Source organism: Anabrus simplex, chromosome 1 (genome assembly GCF_040414725.1).
Source record: "Anabrus simplex isolate iqAnaSimp1 chromosome 1, ASM4041472v1, whole genome shotgun sequence".
Taxonomy (NCBI): domain Eukaryota; kingdom Metazoa; phylum Arthropoda; class Insecta; order Orthoptera; family Tettigoniidae; genus Anabrus; species Anabrus simplex.
In genome coordinates, this window is record NC_090265.1 from 719,570,288 (window position 1) to 719,585,110 (window position 14,823).

Below are 14,823 nucleotides of genomic sequence, written 5' to 3' on the forward strand. Positions count from 1 at the left end.
AGTGGTCTGTATCATCGAAAAATCCGCGAAAAACTCGTACATTCCTAACAGATTTCCTGAATTCAAAGTCTGTTAAGATATAGTCTATTATGGATCTGGTACCCCTAGCCTCCCATGTGTAGCGGTGAATAGCCTTATGCTTGAAGAATGTATTCGTAACTGCTAAACCCATACTAGCACAGAAGTCCAGCAAACGCTTCCCATTCCCATTAGCTTGCATATCTTCCCCACATTTACCAATCACCTTTTCGTATCCTTCAGTTCTATTCCAAACTCTCGCATTGAAATCGCCCATTAGCACTATTCTATCCTTGCTGTTGACCCTGACCACGATGTCACTCAATGCTTCATAAAACTTGCCAACTTCATCCTCATCTGCACCCTCACATGGTGAATACACAGACACAATTCTAGTCCTAATTCCTCCAACTGACAAATCTACCCACATCATTCGCTCATTTACGTGCCTAACAGAAACTATGTTGCGTGCAATGGTATTCCTGATAAAGAGCCCTACCCCAGGCTCTGCTCTTCCCTTTCTAACACCCATCAAGTACACTTTGTAATCTCCTATCTCTTCCTCATTTTCTCCCCTTACCCGAATATCACTTACTCCTAGCACATCCAGATGCATCCTCTTTGCTGACTCAGCCAGTTCTACTTTCTTTCTTCCATAAGCCCCATTAATATTGATAGCTCCCCATCAAATTCCATTTTGTTCACCAAGTTGTTTCCAAGGAGTCCCTCGCCTGTCAAATGGGAGTGGGACTCCATTACTCCCATAGGTCCGAGGCTTGCTTAAAATGTTCTGAGCTCGGTAAATTCATGAAGCAGGATGCTACCCTACTTGCACATAGTCCAAGTGAGGATCCCTCCTCAAACGGGTTATGGACGACCGGTGAATTCTATAGTCCTAGCCGCCTGAGCACAAGGAGGGCCACGACTCAGAAGAATATGTCCGAGATGCCCACTCCCATTCCATAGCAACTGGTATCCCGACTCTCAGGACCACTTACTAGGCCACTCAGCCGTTGCCCAAGGTTCACGAACTAGGATGTGACTGCAGTAACCCACAAACATGAACCATTTTTTTTATGTAACTGCACGAAAAATAAATTTACTTTCTTATAGAACACGTGTTATTTTGCAGGCAGCAGTATGGAGTATAGTGCTTGGTCACAATCAAAAGTGGCAACGCTATTAGTCCAATCGCTTAATTCATAATCTTTTTATTCATATTAGATAAAAGTCTTAATCATTTCAGAAGCTTATTAAAGACACTTGAGGCTACATTGTGTTAAAATTTGGTTATAATTGCATATCAAGGTTTTTCCAATCCCATCAAAATATCTGAAGCTTCGAAACATATGAAAAAATATTCCATACCACCTCTAAACAGAGAAGGGTAAAAAAAAAGTTGGTGTATTTTAAGGTGAGATTGGCCTACTCATATTATAGAGGTTTAAACTTGATTCTGCATAATTTTGAATCCAACAGTAATACACAGGGAACAAATATTACTGGTACAATGCACTTTATTTTCTAGGACTTCTGTGAAAAACTACTAGGCCCCTGACTTTCTCTTGGTAGTCATAAAGGTGCGGCGCAAAAAAATAAAGTATTCAGGCTAAAATGAATTCTGTTATCCGCCTCGTAGGTTGACTGGTCTAAATCAGTCGTACAGTACATCTGTATTATACGCTGTGAATGAAAGACCAAACCCATCATTTCTCTTGCCTAGTTGATCGAGAAACGTCACTGCAAGACTCAAGAAGTGTGCGTACACTTCTCGAGTCTCCTGGGGAAGACATTGCTTCTCGAGAAGTGGGCTCTTGTTTCTCATCCTTATCAGTTTACATGTTCTTGTGGAACACTGTGAAAGCGAAGTTTTACTTACCTCTGTTGCACTGGTAGGAAGGAAAGGACAAATGGGATGAATAAAACATCAAATCGTCATATGTAATCATTTACGTTTATATAATATTTACTGACAATTACCATTATCTTAGAAGAAAATATCTTTCTGAATTGTGCACAATCATTGAAACCAGTAACTTATATCCGAGATGTTATATCTTACCCTGGATGGCTAACATTAGATCAGGTGAAGCCAGAAGCCATTTTTAAAATGGGCAGAAAGGGCAAACAAGGCACCAGGGAAAATCAGCTCGAGTACTTTTAGTCTCCAACATAAGTAGCTGGACCACAGCTTTCGAGTTGTGCATCCAGGGTATGACAAACATGTATCATAGAACTCTCTTATAATGTTTTTGTACTTTTGTCTGGAACATTCCACAGGAAAGTTAAAATATATCTTTATATGTACTAGCACATACCCCATGGTATGATTGACATGTATTCTATTCATGACACAAAGACTGAAGACCAGCTCTATCTCAAGGCTTCTTGAGCACTCTTGTAAGGGGCAACTCATGGAACTGAACTGGATGTCTCACAATATTCCTGCTGCACAAATAGAATAGACACAATGCTCTTAAGCAGCAATGATACAATCTAAAGAACTCAAGCTATGGTGCCTGACACACCAGACTTGTCTAACCATCTCATAATGACATATACCTAGAAAGAAATGCCTCTTGGTTGAAAAGCAGGGCCAACCAAGGAAGGGGGGGAGGGCAACTGCGACACCATCCAGGGCGGCAGGTTTTGGGCAGGGCAAGGTTTTAAAACAAGAACACTAAATACAGGGTTTACAGTGGACGAATTCCACAATGGAAGTTTAATATTCATGAAGATAGGCTATGTGAAAGTATGATATAATTACAAGGAACCTTGTGGGTGACACATGAATTTAATTACACTGCCTACCCCTCTATGACTGATGGCTTGTTCCTCTTGTATGGGCAAGCTCACATGACAGGCTCTGGCCAAGCCAAGATTTTTCACTCCGATTACTAGTTTTGTTTCTTAGAAATAAATGATGTAAGAACTATAAGAACTGGAAGAACTATATTATATTATAGGCCTTCAGACTAGCATGCTTACCTGTGATACTTCGAACACATAGCCAGAAGAACAGGCACTTTCTAGAAACTTGTGATGGAGAGAAAGATTAATGACAAAACTTTCTACGAGGCTACCCTTATCATGAAATACTGCTAGACTTGGAGAAAACATATCAAGACAGCAAACGCATGAAATGCCATCATGCCCTGACAAGGGCAAAGGTTTGAGGATAAGAGATATTTGGTTACTGATGATTATGATGATTATTAAACTGTCAAGGAAAAAAGAGAATGTTAATAGTTACTGTATACATTGAAGCCATTTGTAAAAATGTTTTTCCGAGTTGGAAATGAAAATCCACAGCCCGTTTCCAATCCGATCGGGTCAGGAATGGAATGAATGAAGCCCCTATCTAGCGGCGAGGATAAGAATTGTACCGGCTGCCGAAGCCTGTCGCACTCCTCTGGGGCAATGATTAATTAATGATAGATGAAATGATATTGGAGAGTGTTGCTGCAATGAAGTATGATGGAAAACCGGAGTACTCAGAGAAAAACCTGTCCGCCTCTGCTTTGTCCAGCACAAATCCAACATGGAGTGACCAGGATTTGAACCACGGAACCCAGAGGTGAGAAGCCGGCGCGCTGTCGCCTGAGCCACGGAGGCTCTGTTTCTTTCGAGTTGTTTTATCTAATTTTAGAATGGGTTTTGTTCTATTATGTAACCAAATAAATATTGAAAGATAGGAGCATTTTAATACTTTCTTATTTAACAAGTAACTTTTAAACTCTGAAATTTTGTACGTGCTTGAATTAAAAATAGAAAAAGTAAGAATAAAAAAACAGATGGTGTGCAAAACAGAATGCAGGGAGCAGCAATACTCCTGAAGCCTGCCTTTTTCAAGTGCCATACAAGGCCTGTCACACTCCCCTGGGGCAATGATTAACGACTGACAGATGAAATGAAATGATAATGGAGAGTGTTGCTGGAATGAAAGATGACACGGAAAACCGGAGTACCCAGAGAAAAACCTGTCCCGCCTCCACTTTGTCCAGCACAAATCTCACATGGAGTGACCGGGGTTTGAACAACGGAACCCAGCGGTGAGAGGCCGATGCGCAGCCGCCTGAGCCATGGAGGCTTCCACAATATTCATAATTTATATTTTTTGTAATTTTTGTGTTACAATATTTCAGTTCTTTGTTTTGAAATCTCTGTTCTCGTTAGAAACAAAATATGAGAAGATCTGTAGGTCATAACGTTTTAACAGCATGTAGTCCTTAAAGAGAAATGATCTCAAAAGGAAAATAACTTTCCTATAAATATAATCATATCTAAACTTAAAAAGATGAATATTCACGTTAACTTTCTAGTACAAAGATAGAGAAACTGGTTGGATGATAAAAACTTAAGTTAACAATATCTACAATGCACCAATTAAAAGATGACATGTCATCAACATCCGGAGCCTGATGATAATCGTATTCAAATATCCTCAAATGCTGAAAGCCCTCTAGTATGAAGCAGCCACAATAACTTAATCATGACTTTAATTAAGTCTTCAAGTTGAGTTTAGACAGTGAAATAGATATTCAAGATCTTGAATTGCACCACAGCTGCAATCAGCATTCTGTGTATAACCCCATTTTTTTTAAAGTGTAGCCTTGTTTCTGGGCATTCCAGTTCTCATCCTATTAAGGTCAAGATTGCAAAGTATGGCTAAAAGGTTAGCGTTTTTGGCCTTTAGTCACGGGTCCCCATTTCGATTCCCAGCGGCAGGGTCGGAAATTTTAACCATCATTGGTTAATTGCCGAACGCAGTCTTTGGTGAAACATCGGTACCATCACGTGCTCCTGGACCACGGCCTACAAGCTGGGAAACCTCTAATATGATTTACTGGTTAATTTCGTTGGCACGAGGTCAGAGTGTATGTCATCTTCATCATCATTTCATCCTCATCACGACGTGCAGGTCGCCTACGGTCGTCAAATCAATAACCTGCACCTAGCGAGCCGAACATATCCTTGGATATCCCGGCACTAAAAGCCATACCCATTTCATTGCAAAGTATGTGCTGGTGTTCCATCTGTTGGCCGATTCCAGTCAGATAGTGTAGACTGTTGCTGCCAGTACTGATTCCTAAGAACACTTCGTGTGGCTGGAGCTACCCTGGTGTTAGTGATGTAATATTTTTGTGACCTGAGACACTGTTGTACTATTTCATGACCATAGAGAGGATGACTGTAGTACACCTCATTTGAGTCATTTCAAGAGTACCGGTATCGAGAAAGTAGCCACTTTGCTAAAGAAGGCATTATATTTTGCAAAAATGGCATCGCAAAACTTATCCCAGGCTTAGACAAATGCTTCAATGACCCTGGAGACTATGTTGTGAAAATAAAGTGCTAAGTGAAGAACAGAATGCATACTGTGTCATGTGCAGACTATCATAATATTATACTGAGAAATAGATGTTGTAAACTTTTATTTGAGATGCCCTTCATGTTGTTTCTTAGTGATAGGGCTGTCGCAATCTACCGATCAATCTCGCCAGGACATATCAAAGTGAGCGTATCTGATATAGGGAGTTGTACACTGCCTGAACGGTTTAAAGCTCCTGTTTTCATTGAATATCCTTTCATGTTGTTTTTGTTTTTGAGTGTGGCCACTGAAGTTCAACAGCAAACCACTGCTCTGTTTGACTGATATAGTTGAGGAAGGACCTATATTAATTAGATACTTATCAGCAGAAAAGTGCAAGTGACTTTTAAAAACTTGGATTTTTTGCTAGAAGGGTTCAGTGGTCAAAGTCCAGAGAAAACTTCACATAGGTCTTAAGACCACCAAAAGATGGCAGTGATACCATACCCAAGCTCTCACATTAGTGTTTTCTTTTCTGCTGGCAAATAGGTTATCTGAAAGTACAGAGAAACGGTTTCTTGTTAATGGACAGCAATCCTTCCTCGTGATTCTGATTTCACTCTTATAGAGAAAAAGAAGGCAGTCACAAAGACGTATGTATGCTTTTCCTTGTTATTTACTGTTTGTCTTCAGAAACAGTGGAAAAAATGAAGGTATTAAAACCGTTTGAAGTAGTTCCTACAAAGTTAGCTCTTCCATACATTCATTGTAACTCAAAAAAGAACTTGAAGGCCATGATTCTATATTTAGCCATGGAAGAATATTATTTACAGATCTTTAAATAATAAATGTAGCAAAGCATGTATGAAATGTTTGCAAGACTTGGCACCTTTCAGAAATTGTGATTTTTGTTTATTTTTCAGTGTAGTAATTTTAACTTTATCATCAATCTAGGCCTACTGTTAACAAATTGAACACTGTGCTCCCTTATTTACTGCCATATACAGTACCCGAGTATTCTTGTGTTCTTTGCACTTTGCTTTCTCACTCGTCAACAATGGCATCATAGTGTCTTGATTTTTGAGCAATAGTGTGATAGAAACACTGATAAACTGAAATTCAGGTAAAAGTAGTGTTGAATTTATAAAGCCTCTAAATATGGTTAAAATGCTCAGTATGCAGCAGTTAACATGTTATAAATATGCCAGTCTTCAATATGTTAACAATCAATCAAAAGTTTTTATTTGTTCCTTTGATTTAACATGTCGAGTACCATTCGGGTACCTGAGAGCACGCAGTTTCTTGAACTTCATGTCCCCTTATGCAGTTGTACATTTGTTCGAATACACGAACTATGTAAACTCATTTGTGTGTGCAGTAAGTGTGTGTTTTGAGACTGTATAAAGCCTCTTCCTGCCATCTGTTGACCATATATTTAAGAAAGTGCTTAGTCCATTTCTCATTCGTTAATTCCTGTGTTGGCGCTACCGGATATGAGTATTAAGAGTGCTTTGTGAATCTCACAAAGTCTTTGTCTATTGTGTGGGTTAGATTTTTCATTTGCTCTCTTTAAATTTCTATGAGTATATGAAGCAGTAAAAGACTTTGTGCAGATAGTCTGGATAGTGACAATTTACAAAGTGCTGAAAGTGAGTCACAAAAATGAAAACGAGAATGGGGTTTCAACGCAAAGAACAGCCGGGAATAATACCTGCATAAAAAACTGGGGACCTTACACTGGCGCTCAGCATGACATTCCCTTTCAAGGGACGGAGGTAGTTAACACAGGGACAGCTCATGATTCCGAAGACTCACCTTATGAAATTTATTGTTTATTTGTTACGGATGAAGTAATAAATTTAATGGTACAGGAAGCAAACTATATAATGTTCAGAACGGCCAGGAAAGAAGAAGAAGCATTAGCATTTAAGAAGATTAAGTCAGCTTCACGAATGGGTGGCCACAACACCAGAAGAAATGAGGAAATTCCTCACTTTATGCTTGTGGATGGATCTTGTTCAACTGCTGTCCTTTGCATGTTACTGGAGTGTTAAGTCCGTTTTCTATACACAGCTGAAGATGCTTGTAGTGTTATAAGCAGAATTCGTGACATTCTGACATTTTATCAACAATGAGGGACAGGTTCGCAGATTGTATATTGCGCAATTGTGAACGTGATATAAAACTGATTTCAGGAAGTGAAGACTCCAGGCTGTAATATAGTCACAGATGAATCTATGGTTTCCTGGCGAGGGGAAATTATCGTTCAAACAGGATCTCTCACTAAGGCCCAAAAATATGGCATTAAATGAACATGATTTGAGATCCCGTTTTTAATTTACCTGAAGTTTGCTCTCTTGTTCATCCTACAAATCTGGATAACACGTTGCGTGTGGTAAGCTCATCGTAAGAACAAGCTTACAAGTCTTTCATAACAAAAGGTAAGTACTGCCGAGCATCGGGGCATTACCACTGTGACATTAACTATTGTATTAGTGCAACCCCACATGAGGGCACTTCTGGTATAATTTGAAGATAAGACAAGTTAACCTCATATATCATAAATATATCCTCGTTTCAGCAATCCATTGCTTGGTTAAGTCTGTGAATGTTTTGGCACCTGGAGTAACTCAGTGTTATTAGCTCATGGCACCAGACAGCAATCCTAGAAATTTTGGCTTGACACTCAACGTGTTAACTCTCAAAAATAAATCCATTAAATTGTTTGTCAGAGACAATTTCTTATGAATAACATACTGTTTATACATTTGGGACTTGCACTTTCTAGTGATAAGCATCCAATTACGCTATTATTTATATCCTGGTAGTTTGAGCATTGATTTCAATAACCCTGTGAAAGGTCTTTAGGAGACAATTAACTATTAAAACTACTAGTTTGTATAGGTCTTTTCTGTAATAATGGAATAAAACTTGTAACAGTATAGGTTTTATCAATATTTATAATGAAAAAGAAATTACCTATCCACTTTTTTTTTAAACACAACTGATTTAGTAGGTACCGCGAGTATGATGACTATGCACCATAAAAGTACTGTATAAGTAAATATTTTACACAATAATTTTAAATTTACAGATTTGAATGCACAGTTCAGTTTATTTAAGGTTCACACAGGGTTCTAATGCTATAAATAAACCAGTATTATCCAAGGAGGAGAACCAAAACTGAGAGTCCAGTAAATTGGCATATACTTCGTTACCATAGAGTGCTAATATTTGTCAGAATGGCCATTGTCTTAGCCCAGAGCATCAGTTGAGTTCTTTGTAGACAAATTCTTGTTAAATTGTAAGTAGATTTTGTTTGTGATGGATGTATTTAAAGCCTTTTCTTCTTATTTATCACAACAGATCAGAGAAATAACATTGCAATTTTTTGAAAGTGAAATGTCATTTTTTAGGATTATTCTTAAATTACCTTCATTTAACGTCCCCATTTCTCGAGGCAATTTAGACTGCCCATATGTCAATTTCAGCAATCCATTTTACTCTGCCAAATGGCAGAGAAACTAGAACTCTACTAGTTAGTTTTATTGAGGAGACATCAAATGTGTCACCAGACACACATACATCATACAACATGGAATGCCAATGACCTCTGCTATTTTTGAACCCATAATCCTGAAATTTGGTGACTGAATTTGTAAAGGGGCATTAGGCAAATACTGATGCACTTTACTCAAAGAAATTAGGTAGTGCATATACTCGGTAGGAACACCTTCGCTGTGCCTATATCATGCGTCAAAGAGCTGAAGTAACCAAAACTGACCTGTATTCCCTCAACCTTATGGAGTGTTTTCAAACAATGACCAAAGCAGTTCAAACAGACGAGTTTAGAATACAACCCATTCCATAACAATCCTTTTTATGAAATTGTACACAACTATACCCGGGAGGGTTAACAAAAGCCAGTTAAAAGAAAGAAATAAACCAAAGAGAAAGATGTCAAGCCTAGGTCCAGATCACATGACAAGACAAAAATTTGCCTATGAGATCTGCGAGAGATTAAGTAACAAGTTCTAAATGTTGGCAGTTCCTTCAAGAGTGCCTCTGTTGTCTATGGTAATTATTATAATTGGTCCACAGCAATCTTTGTAAGGATAAGAGAAACATTTATGATTGTGATCTCTGCCATTAGGAAAATCTCCGATATTTGCAAAATAAACAAGAACTCAAACTGCCATTAGCGCATAACCTAATTTTGCAATCTAACAACGCAGTTCATAATAATTTGTCTCAATTTTCTATACCACTGTTTTATAATTTTAAGTAACATGTTGCATTTTGGGTTCAATTTCTCAGGCATTTTTTGTATTGTTATAGAAAAGTAATTTTTTCAAGACAAGAGTGAAAGAAACAGTAGGCTATACATACAACATATTCTGATAAGCACCTGTTTATACTTTATATGCATGTACAGAAATATTTGTTCTGTAGTTTTAGCTTCAGAATAAAGTTTGCCAATAATTCTGGTTCATCAGTCCTGATACTTCTCCATGCAAAAAATAAAATAGAACTCTGTTTTGATTAAAAATTATGACAAAACATGAAATACAGCATTATGTACACATCAAAATACCAGAAAAAATTCTGTCACAGGTATTTCTCTTGAGATCACTATCATAGAGGTCTTCAGAGTTTCTAGGAGATTACAAAGCCATCTTTACATATTTTCTCCCAACATTTTTCAAAATAGGTATCTCCCATTTTAGAAAAAGTACATTTACTCAGGACTAATTCATGTGTCACATATCTAGAAAATATTTACTTCTTTAAGGGAGGAGGGAAGAGATCCAGTTCTCCTTTAGAATATACTGTACTTCATGTGATTAATGTTTGTGAACGTTTCTGCACATATAAGACGTGAAAAAAAAAAAGAAATGCTTTTGGCTGCAGTGGGGAAGAGACTAATATTTCAAACCAGAAATGACGGTCAGCAGGTTTAAAACAGTCTTGACTTCTAGTGCCCACGATCATGCTTTTAAAACTGACTGAAGACAGGATAATCCACTGTATATCACATCATGCTTGCTAGCAAGACAGTATATATACACTGCTGGCTAGAGATAATGTTACACACTTTTGCAATTAGATCAATGCAACAAAGTATGGAGAAAAGTACGAAAATGACAATATTACAAAGAGGTTACAAGTCAATCCTCTGTGATATTGGCAAGGTCACAACTGTCATTGTTATGAGGAAAATAATAAACCACCATACTGTAATAATCAGTCATGTCATGTAATCGCTGCTGCATATGAATGTGCAGAACAGGTACCACCAGATTATCACATCTGCTGATGTACAATATCCAGGCAGATCCTTTACTGTATTGGCTTCACCAACAACAAAAGAATGCTCTCTGTAATAATTTCATAAAATTGTGTTAGTAGTGTGAAGATTAGTATAGGAAAAACAAAATGGTTTAAAGTTGAAACTGGTCGTACTATCCCCGATATTATTCATCATAGTCATGGATTAAATTCATAAGAACATTAAACAGAGATTGGGAAGAATGTTGTTTTCAGATGATATAGTGATATGGGGCGATTATGAAACGGAAGTGCAAAAACAAGTAGATGTATGGAATCAAGATATAGGAAAATCTGGGATGAACGTAAGCACAGAGAAAAGTAAAACAATAGTGATGACAAGGGGAAGGAAGAGGAAAGATAAAACTGAATGGTAAAATTCTGGAAGTGGTTAAAAGTTTCAAGTACTTCGGAAGTGGGATCACAGAAGATGGAAAGATTACCGAGGAAATTGGAAAAAGAATACAAAAAGCGAACAGCTTGTACCAGAGTGTAAGGGGTATTTTGTGGAACCAAGATGTCATAAAGAATTGTAAGAAAGTATCATATTCAACATATTATGAACCCATACTAACCTATGCAGCTGGATCGTGGACTACAACAAAACGAGATGAGAGTAGAATACAGGCAGCGGAGATGAAATTCCTAGAGGTATCGTGGGCAAGACCAGAAAGGATAGAATTAGAAATAAAGAGATAAGGAAAAGGACAGGAATCTTGAAACTTCAAGACAGGATAGAAACAACAAAGCTAAAGTGGTATGGGTATGGGTAACAGGAAAGAGACCACAAGGAAGACCCCAAATGAGGTGGACAGATTCACTGCATAGAGAAGAGGGGAGGAAAACCAGAAGATGTACTTAAAAAAGTAGAAGAGTGGTGGAGAGACAGGCAGCGATGGAGGTCCTTGATTCACAACCTGACCCAGAAAGTTGGAAACAGGAAATGAAGATGATGGAATAATTTCAGAAAGCTTCAAATACTGCCAGAGGTACGAGCAGTTTTTATATTCGGCACTGTCATTCTCAGTGATTTCATTAATTCCTGATTCCACTCCTGCTTATGATGGGCAGTACAACCCGATGATAAAAGTGGATAGTTAAAATTCTTCTACAAGTCATTTTAATGATGTTGACTTTGAAAATTGCAGCCATACCTATATGATCTATTATTCTTTTACTGCTAGATGTCAGACTCATGAAGAAATGTCCTTCGCTAATATTGCACATGAAGTCAAAGCAACAGCAATGTGCAGAGTACAACAGACATGATAGCATTCTAACTCACTATCAAGTGTCAGTGAATGTCTTAACAGATCTCTCAAATAATATCTTCTGAAAAAATTGTTTGTATTTCAAAGGAGTGTAACAAACAGTTTTTTCAAGTGTTTCTCATTAAAAGATTAAGTGTACAAAAAATGAGTTAGGTTAATATTCTAACAAATAGTAAGGAATACCAGGATATTAACACAAAGTAAATACAATTGGCATCAAACTTCTCTATCAAAATAAAGCTGAATAAAACCCAACGTATAAAAACTACAACTGCATAATGAAATTTGGCACTAAGTTTAGAAGAGTACATTAATGGTCATTAATAAAAGAATCACAAATATTGTTTCCTTACAGTCTATAAACATCTCTCTCTAAATCAAAGTATGCAAACTATTTACAACACTAGGCGAACAGTAGAATGTACCCATTTTGACACTATGAACTAAATAAAGTTGCCAACATATAAGGGAATTTCAAAGGAGATAAGATCTTGTCTGATACTAAAATTATCACATCCACAAACCATGTGTTATTTCTACACACACTGCAGCTCATGAACATACTGTAGAGATACTTAAAATGACCAAAATAAAATCTGCAAGTCTAGGAAAGCAAGAAGAAAGACTTCAACCTATGTCAAATTTTCCTTTGTTTTTACAATGAACCGCCACGAAATTAGAGGTTTTGGTCTTTTTCTTGATGTAATCTAACTTTTCAGACAATGTGGCTATCATTTCAAATGGTGTGTAATAATTCATAATTAAAATGTTGTATAATAAAATATATAATTTGTCATCAAATAGAGGATTTCATTTGATGAGGCATACTTGCAATACCTTCAACAGGCAGTCTCCTGATACCTCTATTTTTCAGAACAAGATCTGACACAACACAATAATCACCAGTTACTAACCTACGGTTGTTTCGTTGGTTGAAATTCAAAGAGCAAAAATGGAACCTAAAATGCATGTTTGAAATCAACTAAGTCAAGAGATAGTTTGCACAGCAATAAACTGGCTCTTCAACATGTCTTGGCAAGCAAATATAGGAATAAACTGAAAAACTCCTAATTCAAAGGCAGGTACATGGTAGGCTACATACAATCTAAGCTTTTCGGGGGTACCAGGACCACATTATAAATGTGTTGATATTTCAAGTACTGCTCGGTAGCCTTGTCAACATGATGGTGCAGGTTGGGTGGATCCCTGGTCTTTCCTAGTAGCAAGAAAGCTAAGTGGTGGTGTCAGCATCAACTTGCCTCTCTCTCAGATTGATATTTTCAAAAGGACTGAGTTTGGTGACCCTGCTGGCTGCCAGACAACAGAAGAATGGCCACACTGGACCACACTGTTTAAATCCTGGAAACATCTGAAAGACAGGCACCACCAAGTCAGGGTGTCCAGCCAGCCCAAATCATTTCACCTTGACAAGGGCTCTTCCCTCCCAGATTAATGTATGAGGATGAACAAAGGAAGAAAATATCTGCTCTTTATAAGACACTAAAGAGTGGCAATAGAAGAACAAATTGAGCTAAGTCTTGTTTTCCTCTCAAGGAATTCACAACCTAAGTATTGACAAGAAAGAGAAATATCAACAAAGTGTAAGAATATATATATATTTTTTTTACACAATTTATATTCATTACTACTGAGAGGTCAGTAACTAGGTTATGGTGAAGTGTCATGAATCTCAAGGCGAAGAACTATCGCAGGGTGTGTCAGGAGAAAGCAAGCACTTGACAGGTGCTGGAGTTCAGTCATCAAACATCCTTCATGGTTTCACCACGATCACATTTAGCGAGAGAAACAAAAAGCTTGAGGCCAATGCTGCCAGCATCTCTGAAGGATGTTGTACCTCAGTAGATCAGTTCACATTTATTTGAATGAGGTACAGTGTTTGAGAACTAGACATACTGCACCATTCTTGTGTAGAACCATCAAAAAGTGGAGTTTTTGCCACATGACTCCCAACACTACCACAATTATTGAAAATGGTACAAAACTTTATCCCAGAGGATATGTCTTTAAAATTTTCCCATCATTCCCAAGTGATTCACCAAAACTAGCAAACTGAGTCACAAAACATTTTAAAACAAATATTGCTATTGTAATCTGCATTTTACTTCCACACGACATATTGTGTACATCTTCTTTCTTCACTCAGCACCATGGTATGTAGTGCTGCAACACACAGAAGAATGTTAACAGCATTTAGAAAATTCCTCATCTGCATTCCTTTCTTATCCAGTGAATCTTGCACTTACCGGCCTTTGGACCCATGGCGGCGACTGAGACGTCGACCCTGCATCGACATGTTCAGCGTGAATCTGTCCGTGTGCTGCGGATTTACCCTCAGTTCACGAGCGTTTGTATTCCTCGCCTATCAGAAAGAAAATTATGATCCACTTGTAAGTTATGACCTTTGAGTTAAAGGACATGGAACTATCATACTCTGTGCTTAAAGGCTAGAAAAAAAGCAAAGTGAATTAATATATCGGTGCAGAATTTCATGGGCAATGTGAAATGACAAGCTTTGATCCATCTCTGGCCATAACGACATTATAGATCTGTTGATGTTTCAAGTACTGTTTGGTAGTCGTCAAAACTTCCTTTGTAAAGTAAAGCAAAATAATGATGCAGGTTGGGTGGATGCCCGGTCTTTCATAACAGGAAGTGGTGGTGTCAGCATCGACTTGCCTCTCTCTCAGATTGATATTTTCAAGAGGACTGAGTTTGGTGACTTTGCTGGCTGCCAGATAACAGAAAAATGGCCACACTAGGTCACATCGTTTAAATCCTGGAAACATCTATCTGAAAGATAGGCACACCATGTCAGGGTGTCCAGCCAGCAAGTCAAGGGCTACTGAACAGTAGCTGAAATGTCGATATAATGTT

At 37.9% G+C, this 14,823-nt stretch overlaps 1 protein-coding gene across 1 annotated transcript in view; it reads right to left on the reverse strand.

Annotated features, from left to right (window-relative positions):
- Window positions 1-1,953: 1,953 nt before the first annotated feature.
- LOC136857412 (chromobox protein homolog 5) overlaps window positions 1,954-14,823 on the reverse strand; it is a 133,759-nt gene continuing 120,889 nt past the window's right edge. Inside the window, exons 4-5 of the mRNA XM_068225175.1 lie at window positions 14,193-14,308; window positions 1,954-14,109 (exon numbers count right to left, since the gene is read on the reverse strand). Of these exons, the coding sequence (XP_068081276.1) occupies window positions 14,085-14,109; window positions 14,193-14,308 (141 nt within the window). The 3' untranslated portion in view covers window positions 1,954-14,084. The remainder of the gene's footprint in view (window positions 14,110-14,192; window positions 14,309-14,823) is intronic.